At 44.1% G+C, this 19,548-nt stretch overlaps 1 protein-coding gene across 2 annotated transcripts in view; it reads left to right on the top strand.

The window, feature by feature from the left end:
• LRP6 (LDL receptor related protein 6) overlaps window positions 1-19,548 on the top strand; it is a 202,185-nt gene that overhangs the window by 126,187 nt on the left and 56,450 nt on the right. Inside the window, exon 7 of one of the 2 annotated variants that reach the window (XM_034784364.1) lies at window positions 334-505. In XM_034784364.1, the coding sequence (XP_034640255.1) occupies window positions 334-505 (172 nt within the window). Of the gene's footprint in view, window positions 1-333; window positions 506-7,737; window positions 7,846-19,548 lie in introns of those variants that run through there. The other variant, XM_034784371.1, reaches the window with a different exon arrangement.

The following is a 19,548-nucleotide window of genomic DNA, read 5'->3' as shown; positions in this document are numbered from 1 at the left end:
CAGATTTGAATAACTAAGTAGAATTGGCTATTAATTCAAGCTCATTAAAAATGGCTATACAATTATGAAAATTGCAGTGGATTGTTATGGAAATTCTGTTAAACTGACCAGTGCATTTACACACATCAGCACCATTGAGGACATATTGCACAAGTTGAATTTTACCACCTCAGTGATAGAAATCATGTCCATTTGTCCTAGAAATGCGTTGGTCTGTATTGTATGTCTTCTGATCACACAGTTTTGGTTTGGGGGTATGAGAGATGAGCTGCATGAAGGTTGAAAGCATTGGTTTTAAAGTATTTGTAACATCTCTTCTGCTCTCCATTGCAGATACATGTATTGGACTGACTGGGGAGAAATTCCAAAGATTGAGAGGGCTGCATTAGATGGGTCAGACAGAGTTGTGCTGGTGAATACTTCACTTGGCTGGCCAAATGGACTGGCCCTGGATTATGCAGAAAGCAAAATATATTGGGGAGATGCGAAAACAGACAAAATTGAGGTTTGTTAATTGCATTTTTAATTAATTCTACACAGTTAAAACAATAGAGCAACTTCCATTTTTCTGTATATAGACACTGATATATTTGCCATGAAGGTCTTCAGGAGGTAGCATGGGTGTGGAGGATTTACTCTGAATAAGGAACTCCTTAATTCTAATCCAAGTATCCAAGTGACTTCTTCTGTGGCCTTGGACAAGTCACTTCACTACTCTTCTTCAGTTTCTCTACCTATAAATGGGGAATAATAACCAGGTAATAGGTTTGGGGAGTGGGGATCAGTTGCTATTGGGAGGATTTGTTTAAAAAGGACACCTTTAAAAAAGGGAGCTAGATAGATTCATGGAAGATAGGTCCATCAGTGGCTTTTAGCCAGGGTGGGCAGGAATGGTGTCCCTAGCCTCTATTTGCCAGAAGCTGGATTGGGTGACAGGGCATGGATCACGTGATGATAACCTGTCTGTTTATTCCCTTTGGGGCACCTGCCATTGGTCACTGGCAGAGTACAGGATACTGGGCTTGATGAACCTTTGGTCTGACCCAGTATGGCCATTCTTATGTTCCTAGTTGTTTTAAAAAAAACAGATTTCCTTACTTACATTGGTAATAACACATTAGGAAAAAATTATGTAAACATACATGCATTTTACTGTTTGTGTGGTTTTTTTTTCATTTCAGACTGTTTTAAAATAGTCATTTTCACTTATTTCTAGTCAATTTCATTTCCAAGTTCTTATATGCTTAGCACAATGTTGTTAGGGTTTCAAATATTGCAGGGGGAATAGGTTTCTCTCCTTCCCCCTTTCATTTCTTTCCATTATAATTTTTATTTAAAAAAGAAATGGGGAAGAGCAAAATGAGGAAAGGGGGAGGACAAGAAACATTTCTATTTGCCGTAGGCCAATTTTCATACATTTCAATTATGGGCTAAATTTGGTCTCTCGTTGTGTCTAATGTACAAGCTTTTGAGACTGTAAACAACTGAATACCAAATATCATTATCACCAAAATGGTACATGTGCTAAGGAGATGACTAGATCTCTGCTGTTTAGAAACAAACAAACAAAATTCACTTTTTGTGTAGCCTTAGTAGAAGTTGATCCTTTAACCTTGGAGAGAAAAAAAATTAATTTAATTTGAGATGTTGCGTAGCCTGTTGATTTTGGTATTTATTGATTTTTTTTCTCCAAAAAAATTCCTGGATTTTGAAAAAGTCAGTATTCGGGTTTTTCCCAATTTTCACCAATTTTAGCTTTTTCAGGACCCAGGAATTTTTTGTGGAGGAAGTGGACGGGGTCAGGCACAGGGGGGAGTGGAAGGCTGCATCCTGTCCACTTCCCAGAGAGAGCCCCCTCTTGACCCGTGCCCTTCAGTTCAGCCCCATCTGCTTCCTGGGGTCACACTGATTCACCCGGGGCAGAGTGGAGGGCTCTGTCTTGCAGGGGAAGTGGATGGCACCTTGTGCATGTGGTTTCGGCTGCTGGGACCCACCTCCCTCCCCATCTCGCTTCCGCACTGTTTACCAGCCTGCAGTTAGACTCTGTGAGTGCTGAGCTCCCTGCTGGACCAAGCCCTGTCCTGACCCATATCCTTCAGCGTGGCTCCCAGGGTGTAGCCTACCATTGTCTTGGCCATGCTGAACTGCCAGAGTCCCGTCTGCTTCCTCTGTGCAGCTAGGGAGTGAGAAAGGCAGGAAGTCAGATCCTAGGAGACGAGGCTACATCGCAAATACTCCCAACCCCTGTGAGTAGTAAGCATACCTCCTGCCCTATAGGGTGACCACCCATCCTGACAAGCATGAAATGTAGAGTCCAAGTCCTGGTCCTGGGCTCATTAACACTAGGACAGCATTTGTCCTGGATTCCCTGCGGCACTGGTCTGCACCTGCCTGAGGTTCAGGGATGACGCCTGCCTCTTTCTGGTGTGGGGTGGGTGGGGGGAGGGAGAGGAGATGGGGATGAGGCTGAGGTGGGCCTTAGTCCCCCTCACCATGGGGCCCTGCCCCCTGCTCCTCCCCCTCCTCTCTCCTCCCCCGCCCCCTAGGTCTCTGCCAAGCCAGAAGCCAGAGTCGGGCATGTAAGAACCACCCAGGGAGTCTAGGCAGCTGTGGGGAGCCCTGGAGTCCCAGACTCTCCACCTGCCCTAGGACGGCACACGCCAGAGGCTGCTCCAGGACATGGAGGGTCTGAGGTTCCCCACAGCAGCCTGGACTCCCTAGGTGGCTCTTACCATGGCCCTGCTCCAGCTTCCAGCCTAGCCATGGGGCTGGGTCTTGGGGGAAGAGGAGGAGCAGGAGGCAGGGCCTCAGGGAAAGAGAAGGGGCAGGGGGTGGGGACTTGGGAGGAAGAGGAGGAGCAGGACCACACAGAGGGCAGGCTACCTGCCTGTCCTGCTTTTGCCTTTTGAAAAGGTGGTTACCCTACTGCCCTGCCTTGCCCACTGCCCTTCATTTTTGATTTTTAATTATTTTTCACCCATTTTTAAATTTTTAGAATAAATACTGATAAGTTCCTGTGAAGTTCTTTAAAAAATAAAAACTGAAAATGAAGGGCCTGATGCATGGTCTAATCGTGGAACTGGTAGTCAGGAAAACAGCCTGCTCCTGGCTTGATAAGTGGCCTTGTGTATGGACAAAGAGAGAGAGACATTTCAGTGTGCTTACGCATTATTGTATACAAGTAGATTTTCCGTATAAAATTATTAAATAGTGCTTGCTTTTTTGTTTTTCAATGTGTGGCATTACTCAAATAGTAATCTTATTGCATCACTGAAGAAGTCAGTGTCTCCTGCAAGCCAGATTTCTGGTTTGTTTGTGCCACATATGTGCTTTATTATTTATTTTTACGCACTGATTCATGCTACGCTTTTCTGGAGCCCCCAGACGATAATAAAACATCAGCAGGGGTTAATGGAGACTGGTAGGGGGTGCAGCAGGGAGCTTTTGTTCCTATTTTATCTGGCAGCCTGCAGCAGGCAGAAGCAGGCTGTGGCTCAAAAGCTTCCTCATTTATCTCGGTCAGGTTTCACTGCTGATAAACTTCTATTGAAATGGATGGCTGCTATTGTGCTTACCAGTGGGGAAGATTTCTCATTGACTTGCTACAGGTTTAAAGCATTTTCCTGCCGTGCTATGAGGTTAAAAATGTATGATCTGCTCTGTTGAATTGGTTTTATGTTTTCCTGCTCAAGTGAATATTTGTCTTCTGGACACGTAGGCTACCTGTTTTAAGACACAGGCTGGATTTAAAATGGCCAACAAAACCTGTATTGATATAGCGCGCGCGCACACGTGTCTTTGTGTTTAGAGGAAGCACATTGATACAGCTGGTTTCCTTGCAATTTTTCAGTGTGTTTTTGCTTCAGCTATCCTTTATCCATCCTCTTTCCTTTTCTCCATTCTTCTAAAATCCAGTGATGAAACAGACATACACCTACTGGGGTGGGCTTTGAGCAAGGACTGTGTACTTCCCATACTGATCCTAATGATTTTGAGTGCAGTTCTAACTTGGAGTGTTTCTGTATGCCCAACTCTATTTATCATGCCTAGCATTACTTTTCCTAACCCTGATGATTAATGGGGAACGTCTTTTATATCTTGCTTCTTTTCAGCATAAGTACACACATGCTTTCAGCACACAGCTTCATCGGGCAACAGAAAATGGAAGCTATTAAGATTTTTTGGGGGTACAGAGGTCTTGAACAGAGAAGACCTTATTGTGTATGAGCTGGGAATTAAAAGCTTGGCATCTGGAGAATGCTCCATTCTGCATTCTAATCCTGAAATTGTAGAGCTACATTTTTTCTCTGACAACACCCTCTATTTCATCAGTACCCTAACAAGGAAATTTTGTTTTCCAAGCATTCAAAAAAAAAAATTGAGTAATTCTGTTTCTCCTATGTCTGTATATTGTGAAATACTGATGTATAGACAAGCTTGATTGCTTTTGTTCAACTCCCCACTTTTTAATAAAGCACTGAAAATTGAGAAGTAGGAACAGTTGACTCCCTGCCAAGTTGAACACACACGTTTGTGTATAATTACATTTAGACAGAACCAATATCTCTTGTAGATATTAGAAATAAATGCAGATGAAGGATACATCTGAAACTGCTTTGCCTCTTAATTCTGGCCCTGGTATATTATACAAATAAGATACATACAGTAACTCCTTGCTTAATGTTGTAGTTATGTTCCTGGAAAATGCTACTTTAAGCAAAACGATGTTAAGCGAATCCAATTTTCCCATAAAAATTAATGTAAATGGGGGGGAGGGGCGGCGGCGGGGGTTAGGTTCCAGGGACATTTTTTTTCACCAGACAAAAGACTATATTTTATATATATATACACACACATATACACAGTATAAGTTTTAAACAATTTAATACTGTACACAGCAATGATGATTGTGAAGCTTGGTTGAAGTGGTGAAGTCAGAGGGTGGGCTATTTCCCAGGGAATGCCTTACTGCTAAATGATGAACTAGCACTCGGCTGAGCCCTCAAGGGTTAACACATTGTTGTTAATGCAGCCTCACACTCTACAAGGCAGCACAAATGGAGAGGGGGGAGACAGAGCCACACACTGTGTGTGTGTGTGCGCGTGAGGGAGACAGACACATACATTGCCCCTTTAAGTACGGTGACCCCACTCTAAGTACATTGCCTTTTTAAGTAGATCAGCAAGTTGAGACAGCAGCTGCTGCCAGCAAGCTTCCTCCATCCTGAGCCCTGTCGTGTCCCCCCACTGCTCTGTGGAGATAAGGTACAGGATGGGGGGGCAGGAGCAGGGGGAGGGGGAAACCCTGACATTGGCACCCCTCTTCCCCCTCTCCCCCGTACAGCAAGCAGGAGGCTCCTGGGAGCAGCTCCAAGGCAGAGGGCAGGAGCAGCACAGCAGTGGGGGGAGGGACACCTGAACTGCCCGGCAACTGGGCGGCTGCTGCATAGGGAACTTAGGGGAGCGAGGAGCTGATGGGGGGCTGCCGGTCCACCCTGGTTCCAAGCCTCCACCACTAACTCCAACGGGCTGCTCTTTCTGCAAGCAGTGGACAAAGCAGGAAGCTGCCAAACAGGGTTATAAGGGAGCATTGCACAACTTTAAACAAGCATGTTCTCTAATTGATCAGCAACGAAACAACGTTAACTGGGATGACTTTAAGCAAGGAGTTACTGTACACTGATTCAGCAAAGCACTTCTAGCATGTGCATAAATACTTTGCTGAAGGAGGGCCTCCAAGTTCATTTCGGTTTGAGGCAGTGTTCAGGTTTTGTAGATATTCCATATTTTAAAATGAGGGGAGGGGATGCTGCAAGCTCTACTATTGATATAACTTACCAAAGTAAGGAGCTTTTCATGTGAGGCTCTGTAGCAGGGTCACTTAAGGGCCAGCAGGTCTCCAAGGTCCTGAATGGGCGTGGGAGCCTTGTCGGGCCATTTGGTGGCCTGGCGGCCAAGTTACTGTCCTGCTGTGGGTTGCTCACATTTGGACTAGGGTAGTGGGACTCAGGCCCGCAATCTCCAATGGGTTCCGGCCCAGGGCACAAGGGGTGAAGGGTGTTTCCATCTCCTTTAGCTGACACCCCAGACCAGCCTCCCTGGGCCGCTTCCAACCCCCCACCTCGCTCTCTTCAGTTTGGGGCGTGGTCTCAGCCCTCTGCTTCCTTCCGTGTGTTCAGACAGTCTCAGTGATTCGCATAGTCTGTCAGGACTTCTCAGTGTATGTCTACACTGCACTTAGACATCCACGGCTGGTCCATGCTGTCTGACTCGGGCTTGGGTTAAGGGGCTGTTTAATTGGAGTGCAGACTTTCAGGCTCGGGCTGCACCCCTATCTCTGGGACCCTCCCACCCAAGTCCCAACATCTGCACTGCAATTAAACAGCCGTAAGCACAGAGGGACTGAGTCAGCTAGCATGGGCCAGCACCAGGTGTCTAATTGCAACATAAACATACCCTCAATGTCCATTTATTCCCCCTTGTCAGAGAGAAGGGGAGAGGAAAAGGGTCAGATGCCTGGCTGCCCGATCGGGCTTTCCCCTGTGAATCCCTCTGTCCCAGAAGGTACTATCTGGCTTTCTTCCTGCGACAGCCTCTCCATTCTCCCCAGCTTGACTGCCAGACTCCAATTTTAAGCTGGTCCTCCATTTCAAACATGCTCTGTAGCTACCATGGAGCAGGGGGTTCTTGGCCCAGCATTGCTCCATCTCCCCTTTAGTCTTAATTAGGGGTATATAAACCCCATCACAGGTTCTCATGGACTTTTTTAGTCAGTGAAGAATTAAGTCTCACAACACAGGTAGAAAAATGGCACGTTATGTCCATTTTATTGCTGAGAGGAAACTCAGACATAGAGAGGTTAAGTGACTTTCCAAAAACCACACATAAGTCAGGTCTTCTGACTTCCAGAATAATGGATCATTTAAAAAGAAATTATATATTTTAAACGAAGTGCTGTTAAGTGCAGGGGGAGTCACTTTTGTGGGACCATTCAAAGTGTTTTAAAATAAAAAACAAAAAGAGAAAATATAGTTAAAATACAAATGTTGCCTCTTAGGTGCAAAAACATTAAGTGCTAGATTTTGTTATCTTTGATAACTTGTATATATAGAATAAATGTAAACTATAGTGGGGCACCTATTAAAAATATCTTCTGTAGGTTAGTGCTCAAAGAACTCTTCAGTGGTGTCCCACCAGTAAGACTTCATTGTGATTTACATACTTGCAGGTAGGTTGTTGATGGTTTAAAAAAACAACAACAACAAGACAGTGAAAATTTCCCTCTTCCTTGCTTGTAGACCCCATTTTGTGCAGTAAGAACACTGCCTGTCATCAGCCTAACTTTGCAGACATGATACCATTTTACTGTTTTAAAAATAACTTTGAGACAGCAAAAGGCTTTGTGATATTGATTGTAAAAATTTTTTCCTAAGTGTAGGTCTTGCAGACTCTGCCTGGACTCTAAAAGTCAGACTAGATTCTTTCCTTCTCGCACATTATCATCAATAATAAAGGAGTTTAACAGGCCACACTGGATCCTCACCTACATCTGTGCAACTCCATTCTCTTTGAATTACAGGCGAGTCTCATCTTACGCGGGGTTCCGTTCCGCGGTTAGCGCGTAAAGCGAAAACCGCGTATAGTCAAAATTACATTGAGTTGAATGGCGGGCGGAATTGCCCGCACTACAGGTACAGTATTAAAATTGTTATTTTTCTCTTTTTGTTGTTTTTTTTTTTTTTTTGGTTTTTGCCGACCGCGTAAAGCTGAAATCGCGCATGTTAAATGCGCGTAAGATGCGACAGACCTGTATACCCTCAGAGACACCTATGCACAGGTGTGATAGTAAGTACCAACCCACTTTCACCTCTGCCTATGCATACCCACTGCCTTTAATAGACTTGCACCTGAGTAACTGATTGGAACATAAGCTCAGAGCCTACTATTCTGCCCTGTACACTTCTTGTATTTCTTGTTTCATAGTAGTTGAGAAGTGAAGTATTCGATTAGACCTGTGGTCATTATCCAGTCTCCAGCAATGGCCAGGACTAGATACTTTAAACAAAAGTGCTAGAATTGCTCTAATGAAAAATTGTGGAATAACTACTAATCCTCTCCCCTCTAAACTGCCACATCCTAATTTTTCAAGCTTCCTTCATGTGAAAAAATCTGTCTCTGATTCTGAACTCTTTGTTATTCCTATATCTTTTTTGAGGTGGGTTGACCAGAACAGAATACAGTATTCCAGGTGAAGGTTTATCATTTAGTTACATAATGAATGGCATTATAGGGGTTTTTTTCATTATTTTTTCCACATTCTTTAAACATCCTAACACTTTATTTGCTTTTATGAGCATGGCTGCACATTGAGCTGAGATGGATGTTGGATTTAGGATTAAATCCAGAGTAACTTCTCCTCTTGTGTGCTCTGGAAGTAGCTGTTCCACGAGCTCTGAACCATATGACCAGTTTATATGTGGGTAGTTGAAATCACCCATTTTTATTCCTCCTTAACTTTAAATTGTCTCTCTCATTACCCTCAACACTACAAACCTAATATGTCATTCTCTGAAGTGTGGTAATACAACCCTAGTAGTATATTCCTATTCTTATGATTTGGGATTTATATCCAAAGTTTATGGTCCCCTCCACTCTGATGTGTTGTTTTCATGGAATCTTTAAGTTGTAGTGCTCACCCTCCACCTCTACAATCTAATCTATCCTTCTTGTGTAGTTTATGCCCATTTAATACTGTGCCCCTTTGATGTCATTCCACCATGTTTTAGAAGTGTTGAATGCATGACGTTTCTCTTCCATTATCAGGAAAACTTATTTGCCCGTTTAAAACTACTTTTATTTGTATATAGATGTTATCTCTTTCTGACATTTTTTTAGGTTGTCTCTGTGCTCTCAACCCTGTTTATCCTTCATTTCAACTAATTTCTGTCTGATACTTTACTACTAAATGTAGCTTTCTTTTGTATTAGTGAGACTTCCTAGAGGATGTCATTGTTGATTGTCACGGTGTTTGTAAACAGAAGCTGTTTTTTCCCTATTTATTTGAGTATATTTGGCCTGAGTCAGTCCCAATGATAAATTAATTTCAGAAACAATGGATTGTGTTATCACCATGAAAGTATAATTAGGGTGTTAGAAATGCTAGATTTGAGACATTGCTTAATGGATGCATTGGGTGAAGCTGTCTCATGGGAAATGAGTGAGTTTATTCAATATCTGCAATAACAGAAGTGGAACAAAATGTTTATGATGTCTGCAGTAATAGAAAAGGAAATGCAGAAAAGATATATTTTTAGATAAATTTTTGGTAATATCCTTGTTATACACTTACGGTGTTTTGTCTGAGAGCAACAGTAGGTTTTGTAACACCTAGCATGGAAAGAACAATTATATCTTGAGTAGAATTATTACAAATCTGCCTTCTTTACAATCAGATCGTAAGTATTTTCCATACAAAGTAATGATATTAGTTTTGCATACTATAGTGTGTATACATGTACAGATCCCATGCTAGACCAACTAATAACTCCCTCAACAATTAAAATCTCTGAACTAGAGGGTCACATTTTGTTGCTTGTGTAAGATGGGCACATTGCATACACTAGAGGCTCCTTGGATTCCTGCATTCACCCCCGACGAGCTCCCTGTGTGCTACGTTTCTGGACCACCGTATTTCTTGAAACTCCCATCCTTCTCATGGCAGGGCTCTGTGTGCTCTCCATGTCACTTTCTCCCCCGTACCAGGGTTCCCCATTCTCCCTACCATGTTAGAGGTTCTTTGTGTGCCCCCATTTTCTCCCTTACCTCCACCATTCTTATTTATGTTCTTTCTTTGTGGGGGATAAGTAATTCAGGGTGTAGACATTTTAAACTGTGTTGGGAGGAAGGGCAGAGCTGAGATGGGTGTGTTATGCTGGAAGGTGGTAATGGCTGCCATCTGCTGGTTCTTTGATCTATAGACAGTTAGAGATGATTGGAGTTGCTAAGTTTGCTAACCAAATGCCAGAGGCTTTGTGTGTCCCCTGTTTTCCTTTTCCTGTCTTCTGAATTTCACCCAAATCAATAGGGTTGTGCCCAGTGATGCCTAGAACATTCCCTGACATTTTGGAGTTGATCACCTGGTCTCTCTAATATCCTGGGGCAACACGGCTACAACTACACTACATCAAGTTGAGTGTAAGGCCTTGCAAACTTGGCCAAATCTGAATTTAAGAATGGTCATACTGGGTCAGACCAATGATCCATCCAGCTCAGTGTGCTGCCTATGACAGTGCCAGAATTTCCAGGGGAGTGTATAGCATATTGACATATTGGGGGGAGGGATAGCTTAGTGGTTTGAGCATTGGCCTGCTAAACCCAGGGTTGTGAGTTCAATCCTTGAGGGGGCCATTTGGGGATTTAGTTGGGGATTGGTCCTGCTTTGAGCAGGGGGTTGGACTAGATGACCTCCAGAGGTCCCTTCCAACCCTGATATTCTATGACTTCTATGACAGGGCCGGCTCTAGGCACCAGCAAAGCAAGCAGTTGCTGGGGGCAGCAGATTTGCAAGGGGCGCAAGAATCCAGCATGGGAGTTAAGAACCAACAGGGGCCCCTGGGAGCTGTAGTTCCTTGGTTAGCTCCCTGCCTATAGAGCCAGCCCTGGAGCTGGGAAAGAATTACATTTCCCAGCATTCCCTTGGCCACTAGCAACAGGAAGAGGTGTGGGAAAGGAGTATGGAACTGAAATCTGCAGCTTGCTGTGAATGGTAGGAACAGAGCCAGCTCTAGGTTTTTTGCCGCTCCCCCCGCCCACGCCCCCTGCTGCCCCAGCTCTGGCCCTCACCTGCACTCCCCTGCTTCCCCAGTCCTGGGCTCTCCCCCAAAGAAGGAATTGGGGGGACTAAATGGACGGTGCACCTCTCTATCTGAAGCCTAGCAAGGGAGGTACGTGGATCCCACTAGAATTTAAAATGAAAAGTAAGGGAGGGGAGGCTCTACTAGACTGGGCAGCTTTAGATACAGTACCAGGCACTTAGGAGGATTTCCACTTGTGAGCCATGGAAGCAGAAATTGACTTTTCCTCTCCAGATATAGCTAATATTCAGAAAGGGAATCTAGCACCTGCCTTCCAGATTTGAACACCCTCAAAATTCAGGAGTGCTCAAGCTCAATTTGGGCAGCTGTTACTTCATTTCCCACAAATCAAATATACTGATCCACTGTAACTTGCTGTAGAAAAAGTAGAATAAATTGAGCAAGAAATGCTTCCCAGTGGTTATTAGGACTGGAATTGCTATTTTCAATAGCCATTGCTTTTTTTTTTTTCTTTTTTTTTTAAAGTTTTAGTTTTATTTGTTTAAAAGAAAGACCGTGATAGTGCATTCCCCATAGAAACAAAGAATGGAACAAAAGAATAATAAAGGCACCTCAACTTTTCCTCATTTATGTAGGACAGTCTTGTAATGTACATCCACATATCCTGCAGTCACACAAGCTGAAAATTGTTCCACTTTACTGCAGTTCTGTAACCATGTGGGAACCAATCCTATCTGTGTTCTGTGCACATCCAAAATTCCTGCTGAATGACCCTCTCTGGGAGCAAGTTACCTGTGACCCAGGGCTGGGGCAGCAGGAGGGTGCAGTTGGGAGGGGGAGAGCCCAGGGCTGGGGTGGGGGGCAGCCAAAAACTTTTTTGCTTGGAGCAGCAAAAAACCTAGAGCCGGCCCTGCATATTGATTATTTGGAGTGTGGGTTTTTTTGGTTTGTTTTTTTGGGGGGGGGAGAGGGCATTTTTGAGGAGGGACAGCTTGATATGAAATGTTATTGGGGTGTCTTAAATTCTTTTGAATTATTTTTAAAGCTGTTATTCTTACAGCAACAAGGTGCCTATTAAATATTTTGTTTTTTTTATTTCATGAAGTGACCACAATACATAGCATTAAAACTATTGTCCTTTCTTCAGAAATAATAAAACAAAAATCTCCCAAAATCGGGTAGGCTGAACCAAACACAGAGTGTTTTCAGTCATGTCCTGAAATGATGCTAAGGTAATCTTCAGAATGACAATAGAAATAATACTGAAAATGATGAAAGGTCACATCACTGGGGTCCCCCCATATAACTCTGCCAATATACCACATGATTTGCCAAACCTGCCTGTTCTAATTGTAACTGATGAAATGATCAATGTGTTTTGACTAGATTGAGACCACCAGTTAAATGTCAAGTAGTGCTGCTGGAAGTGGAATGTCACTGCATCAGCCCAATTATATCATTTAGTTGTTGTTGGTATTTAGAAGTGAATTACATTTAGGATATTTGGCAAAACTTGAGACACCGAACAAATTGCTCTTGTGCAAAATTCCACTCCGCAGTTTTTTGGTTTCAGATGGAAACAATACTATGAGATATTAAGTTGTACGTATTATTATTCACATTGTGTGTGGTCATCAGCATCTTAAGATATGGCCACTATTTTTTGTTTTAATTCATTTTATTTTCAGTATGCTGTATTTTTTTTAAGTTTTTTTTATTGATATTGTTTTCTTTGACTGACTTGCAAGACCCTTGCCTAGAGGAAAGACAATTTGCATTTCTTGTGTGTGATTTCTCCCCCTCCCCCCATAGAACTACTCACTCTTTCAGTAAAGGTAGCATTTGTGGTTAAGCCACATCTGTTTCCTGTTGTAGCCTGTATTCTCACTGTGGTCTGAAGTATTTAGAACGGCCTCAGAATGTGAAACCCACACCACACTGTGGTTAAAGCAGCACAAACCACTGGAGACACTAGCTCAGATTATAAGGCAGGTTTCTTAACCAGGGATTCAGAGGGCCTGGTTATCAATTTGGCTGAATAATCCATTTGGGATCCTTCAGAGGAGTACACATGCAAGGAAGATCAGCTCGTGACCTGATTGTTCCCTGAATTTCACAGTCTGAAGAGTTTGAGTGGTAGCCGTGTTAGTCCTTGTCAGCAAAAACAATGAGGAGTCCTTGTATTTATACCTGCTACTGTATTTTTTCACTCCATGCATCTGATGAAGTGGGTTCTAGCACACGAAAGCTTATGCCCAAATAACTTTGTTAGTCTCTGAGCTGCCACAAAATCTGAAGAGTGTATGTTGAATTCCTCTAGAATGAATTGATTTGTGACTATTTTTTTCTCTTTTGTGTAGAATATATGCATCACCCCGCGTCCTTTCTTGCTTTTCCTCCTGTGTCACTCTGGTTCTTTTTTGCTTTGTGAACCACAAATTGGGATCCTTTTAAAACCTTTTGAAATCCACCCAACGTCAGTAGGAACTAAATGTTGCTGTCTTTGGTCATTGTGGAATGAGTGCTGCTCTAACTCCAGTTCTTAGTAGACAGATATGCACTTTAAGAAACTTCTTCACCACAGTTTGCACTAATTGACAACACTTCTTGCCAGTCTCTGCCGAATGGTTATGGTTTGAATGGGCATGGAACCTGATTTATGCCCTCACCCTTCCAGGTGAGGATTGGGGCATGTGTGGGCAAGGTTGCACGGCCATAGTTTGTGCTGTACCTGGACTGCCGATCCAGTACCTTTCACCAGTGTTAAGTTCATTTAAATAACCAAGTTTTCTTGTTGCCCACCTAGGACTTGGGAGACCTGGGTTCTATTCCCTGCTCCACTACAGACTTCCTGAGTGATCTCGGGCAAGTTACTTAGGCCTGATCTACACTACAAAGTTAGGTCGAGACAAGTCTCCTTGTGTCGATCTGTGTATGTGTGTCTATGTTCAAATTTGTCCCCAGGTGATGTAAGCGCCCATTTACAGCAGTATAGTAAAACCACCTCCCTGAATGGCGTAGAGCCATGGTTGACCTACTGATGGCAATATATTGTGAGTGTAGACACTGCATGACTTGACTCAACCCTAACAGTCTTCCAGCAGCTGTCCCACAATGCCCCATTCCCTGCGACAGTGACCATTCTGGCCACAATTTTAAACTCCACTGTCCAGGGATCACAGAGACCGGAAGCCACATCCACCCCTTAAGCCTCCCACATGTTTTTGGAATGCCTCTTCCTGATTGCACACTTAGGAGCTCGCTCTTGTGTGCAACTGCCCAACAGACCGTGTACGACTAGGCGCGCTTCTGCCTGGAATACACAGGTACTGGATCTCCTTGGCCTGTGGGGAGAAGAGGCTGTGAAAGCACAGCTACAGACCAACCATAGAAACATGGACATCTACGAGCATATTGCACAGGCAATGCGGGCAAAGGGGTATGACAGAGAGCAGCAGCAGTGCCATGTGAAAACGAAGGAACTTCGTCAGGGATACCAGGCCTGGGAGCATAACAGCAGATCAGGTACTGAGCTGCAGACCTACATAGCATACTTGGCAGAGACCCCACCAGCACTCCGCAAACCACTATGGGTACCTTTAAGGAGCCCAAAACAGCGGCCCCTGTCGTGAACAGTGAGGGGGGACTCCAGCCATGCCACAAGCCAGGACCTGTTTGAGACTCCTCCATAGCCTAGCCACTCTGAACTGGTAGTTGAATCTTTCCTTGGTGCTGTCAAGGTGGCCAGTGCACAGCTTCATGAGCGAGGGGTAGGCTAAGTACCCCCAGGATCAGCATGGGCATTTCAACATCACTGATGGTAATCTGCTGGTTGGGAAAGAATGTCTCTGCTTGCAGCTTGCTGAGCTTTCTAAGTCCTGTGTTCTTCAAAACGTGAGTGTCATGCACCTTCCGGTACCAGCTCGCATTGATATCAATGAAGAATTCTCGGTGATCCATCATTGCTTGTATAACTACAGAAAAGTAACCTTTCTGTTGAAGTACTCAGTAGCAAGGTGGGCTGGTGCCAAAATAGGGATGAGCATGCTGTCTGTCGCCCCACCACAGTTTGGGAACCCATTGCTGCAGATCCATCCACTATGTACTGCATGTGTTGAGAATCATAGTCCTGTGCATCAGGAGATGATTAATGGTCCTACATGCTTGCTAAATGGAAGGATAAACAAAAATAGTTCTGCAGCTAGGGTCCTTGATTTCAAAAGGGCAAACTTTACAAAATTAAGGGAATTATTTAGGGAAGTGGACTGGGCTGAAGAACTCCAGTATCTGAATTTGGAGGAGGCTTGGAATTATTTGAAGGTAAAGATGCAGAAACTATCGGAGGCCTGAGCAAAGGGAAAAAATTCATAAGGAAAGATTATAGACCAAACTGGATGAACAAGAATTCAAACGGGTTATTAAGAGAAAGCAGAAAACCTACAAGGAATGGAAGAAGGGATGGAGCAGCAAGAAAAGCTACCTGCTGAAGGTCAAAAAATGTAGGGGGAAAAGTGAGAACTTCCAAAAGCCAAGCAAAGGTGGACCTTCCAATGGAAATTTAAAACAATATAAAAAGTTCTTTAGCCATATAAATAAAAAGAGAACAAGGAAAGAAGTGGGACTGCTAAACACAGAGGATGGGAGTGGAGATTAAAGATAATCTACGTATGGGCCATACTTAAACACTTTACCCTTATTAAAAACTGAGGCAATGAGAAGTTTGGGGGATAGTGGCCGGCTGGTTAATGGGAACAAGGATGTGGTAGTAGAAATTACTATATCTGAAGTGGAAGCCAAACTCAAACAGTTTAATGGGACAGAATCTGGGGGCCCAGATAATCTCCATGCAAACATATCAAAGGAATTGGCACGTGAAATTGTAAGCCCATTAGCAAAGATTTTCAATGACTCTGTAAACTTAGGGGTCGTACTCTATGACTGGAGAATTGCAAATATGTTACCTATATTTATGAAAGGTGGGAAAAAGGTGGGAAACGACAGGCCTCTTAGTTTGACCTCAATTGTATGCAAGAACGAAGAACAAATTTTGAAAGAGTAGTTAAGGACATAGAGGTAAACAGTAATTGGGATAAAATACAACATGGTTTTATGAAAGGTAGATCATGCCAGAGTAACCTGATCTCTTTCTTCGAGAAGATAACCAATTTTCAAGACAAAGGACATGCTGTAGATCTAATCTACGTGGATTTCAGTAAAGTCTTTGATACAGTTACACATTGTAAATTATTAGTTAAATTGGAGAAGATGCGGATTAATACAAGAATTGAAAGGTGGGTAAGGAACTGGTTTAAGAGAAGACAACAACAGATCATACTGAAAGATGAACTGCTAGGACGGAGGGAGGTTACTAGTAGAGTTCCTCAAGGATCAGTCTTGGGACCAGTGTTTAACATTTTCATTAATGATCTTGACAGAAAAAGTAGGAGTGTGGTAATAAAATTTGTGGATTACACAAAGTTGGGAAGTAGTGCCAATATGGAAGAGGACTGGAATATCATACAAGAAGATTTGGACAACCTTGAAAACTGGAGTAACAGAAGTGGGATGAAATTTAATAGTACAAAGTAAAAGGTCACGCATCAAGAATTTTTGCTATAAACTGGGGACTGATCAGTTGGATGCAACAGAGGAGGACAAAGACCTGGGTTTTAATAGTTCTTAACGTTTATAGATTTAGTAATTTTAATAGTTTTTAGCATCTTTTTAGAGTTAGATTAAGCTACGGAGGAACCCATCGTACTCTGTTTGGGTATCAGACTGTGCCCAGAACTCTAGGTTTCAAACTCTGCGCCTGCTGTTGTGACAGATTTATGTTACCAATCTGCCTGAGGCATCAGGTGATTAGGCTGAGGCTGCAGGATTGTTAGGGGAGGAGATGAAGGAGCACACCAAGGGTCTAAGTTTTAAAGCTTTATTAATAAAATAATAAAATAACAGCGGAGAGTGCTGAGGGTTCCCCACATCACTTAGAGTAAGGAAGAAAGGGTTAGTGCCCCAAGCCCTAACCCACTTTCATGCTCTCACGCACTACCCGATGCTGGCCAAGCCCAGGTGTAACGTAAGAAGAAGAGGGTGGACGGGAGTTCTGTCCTGTGCACAGGTCGTCCAGGGTTCGCTATCAATCTCCAACTTGCTTTAGCTCTTAGGAAGGTTTTAAGTCCTGGGTTTTTGGGGGGGCATTTTGTTTAGGGACCTCTGTTTTTTGTGCTTTTTTTACCAGTTCAAACCAGCTTTCTGTGGCGTCCTCAGCTTTCCCAAAACACACCAGCTTCAGGGATGTGAGACGGTTGTTTTTCCCCTTGCTGGCCTTTACTGTCTCCCTAGGTTTTGCAATTTTTGCAGTCCTCCTCAGCTTTGTTCTCCTTTCTTATGGCTGACTGGGGTTGGGTAAGATATGAACGCAGCTGCGGACTTCTAGTTGAGTGCCGTGACCTTAGACTGGGGCCAGTGTTTTATTTTTGGACTGAGCTAGCTGAAGCATTGAGTTAACCCGTTTTTTGCTCTTTCCCTCCCTCTTCAGCCTCTCACAACCTGCAAAGGAATCTTCCACTCTACACTCACACCTTTAACCCTTTCCAAAATGCCTTGCGATGATTGCAACAGCGTTGGCAACATACAATGCTGATCTGCCTCCCCCAGGGGGACCCCCTGAGAGAGGGGGCCATTGGGGTGTGACACTGTCCACAGTCCTCCTTAGTCAGTGATAACTACCAATACTGCCTCTGCTGCTTGGGAGAAGCTCATATCATGGCTCGGTGCAGAATTTGCCAGTCCTTCCCCAGCCGTACCCAAGAAGGGTGGGCATTTCATCTCTGCAAGTATCTCATGGAGAAGGCAATGAGACGGCAATTGGGAACCCCCCATACATTGGTCTGAGTTAGCAAGTAGCGTGCCTCCTGCTCCAGATTCCGACCCCGGTGCCAGGGAATCCAGCCCCACACACCTCATGGCACGGCCTACTTGGGAAGTTAGGAAGCACTCTCATAAGCATGGGAATAAGTCTTCCTCTAAGTCCACTTCAAAGAAATCGGCTGTGCCTGCAAGCAAATCCACCAGTTCACCCCATGAGGACTTAGGTTGTCCTAAGGCCCACAGGTAAGACAAGAAGGCCAGAAACATTGGGCTCCGCTGGCTCTAGACCATGCTCAGTTGGTACCGCCATCCCTTTCACGTCAATATTTATCCCACCACAGACTATTTCTCAGATTTATGGGCTCCAGACATTTCCAATACAGAGTTCTACCCTTTGGGATAGCTACTGCCCATAGAGTCTTTAACAAGATATTTTCAGTGGTAGCAGCTCATGTCAGACATTGTTTTCCCTTACTTTAGTGACTGGCTCTTCACCACCAAATCATGCCAAGAAGCCTATACGTCAATCTCTATAATGCTCTGCCTCCTTTCCTCACTGAGAGTCAGAGTAAACATTGAAAAATCGGTTCTTACCCACATGCAATCTTTGGATTTCATTGGAGCAACCTTGAACTCTGTCACTGCAAGAGTATACAGACAAGTTCCAGACCATGAACGATATCCTAGCTCACATCTTGAGCAACCTTCAGGTAACAGTGAAATGGTGTCTGTCGCTACTTGGCCACATGGCCACGTGCATGTCCATCACTCCATTCGCAAGTCTCCACCTTTGTTGTCTTTAAACATGGCTACAGTTGGTTTATTCCCCAAGCGATCATTCCACAAACCTCACGCTGACCGTTCCCACCAAGGACAAATCTTCATCCTGTATGTGTATGGGTCCCCTCTCTCCCCTCTTTGCTGAACAAGGCCATCATTACAGATGTGTCCCTACTTGTTTGGGGAGCCCATGTGGGCATCCACACAGTGCAAGGAACATGGACAACTCAAGAGTCCAGAATGCACATCAATGCCTTGGAATCCTGATAACATCAGACAACACCATGACGGTCTTCTACATCAACAAGCAAGGTGGAGCAAGATCTACCTCTCTGTGTGCGGAAGCAGTCAATCTCTGGAACTGATGCATCAGCAGTCAAATCTCTCTATGTGCAGCCTAGCTTCTGGGGACGCAGAATGTACTCTCTCATTCCCTCAGCAGTCATTTCGCTATTCACTGCAAGTGGGAAAATCACAACACAGTGGTGCGTGGCATTTTCACATGATAGGGAACCCTAACAAGAGATGTGTTTGCTTCCCAGGCCAACAAGAAGTGCACCACCTAAGTTACCACTCCCAGGATGATGCTCTCCTTCTTTCCTGATCAGAGCAGTTAAACTATGCCTTGCCTCCACTGCTGCTTCTGCCATGAGTGCTATGCAAGATCTGGCAGGACAGGGCAGCAGTCATCCTGATCACCTGTTTTTGGCCTAGACAGTTCTGGTTCCCCAACCTCCTGTGCATGTTGTCTGCCAGTTTCGCTCCCAATATTTCCCGAGCTCCTTACCCAATACAATGGCAGGATTGAACACCCTAATCCACGACCACTCCACCTCAGGACCACAGTTGCCAACTTTCACCTAGTAAATAAGCACCCCAACTTTCACAATAAACCAAAAGTCAAACTAATCCCATTTCAAAACCAGGCCAAAACAGAAAGCAATCCCTAAGAACCCCAACACTCTGTGACTAGATCCCCCAGTGTGCAATCTGGGACTGTGGTGAGCCCGCAGTGCACCCCTGACTCTGTCCCCACCTTTCCCCGGCTTGCTGGGAGCCGATTTAAAAAAAAAAAAAAAAA

Source organism: Trachemys scripta, chromosome 1 (genome assembly GCF_013100865.1).
Source record: "Trachemys scripta elegans isolate TJP31775 chromosome 1, CAS_Tse_1.0, whole genome shotgun sequence".
NCBI lineage: Eukaryota > Metazoa > Chordata > Testudines > Emydidae > Trachemys > Trachemys scripta.
Note: the sequence above shows the minus strand (reverse complement) of the source record. Positions and strands in the feature narration are given on the sequence as shown.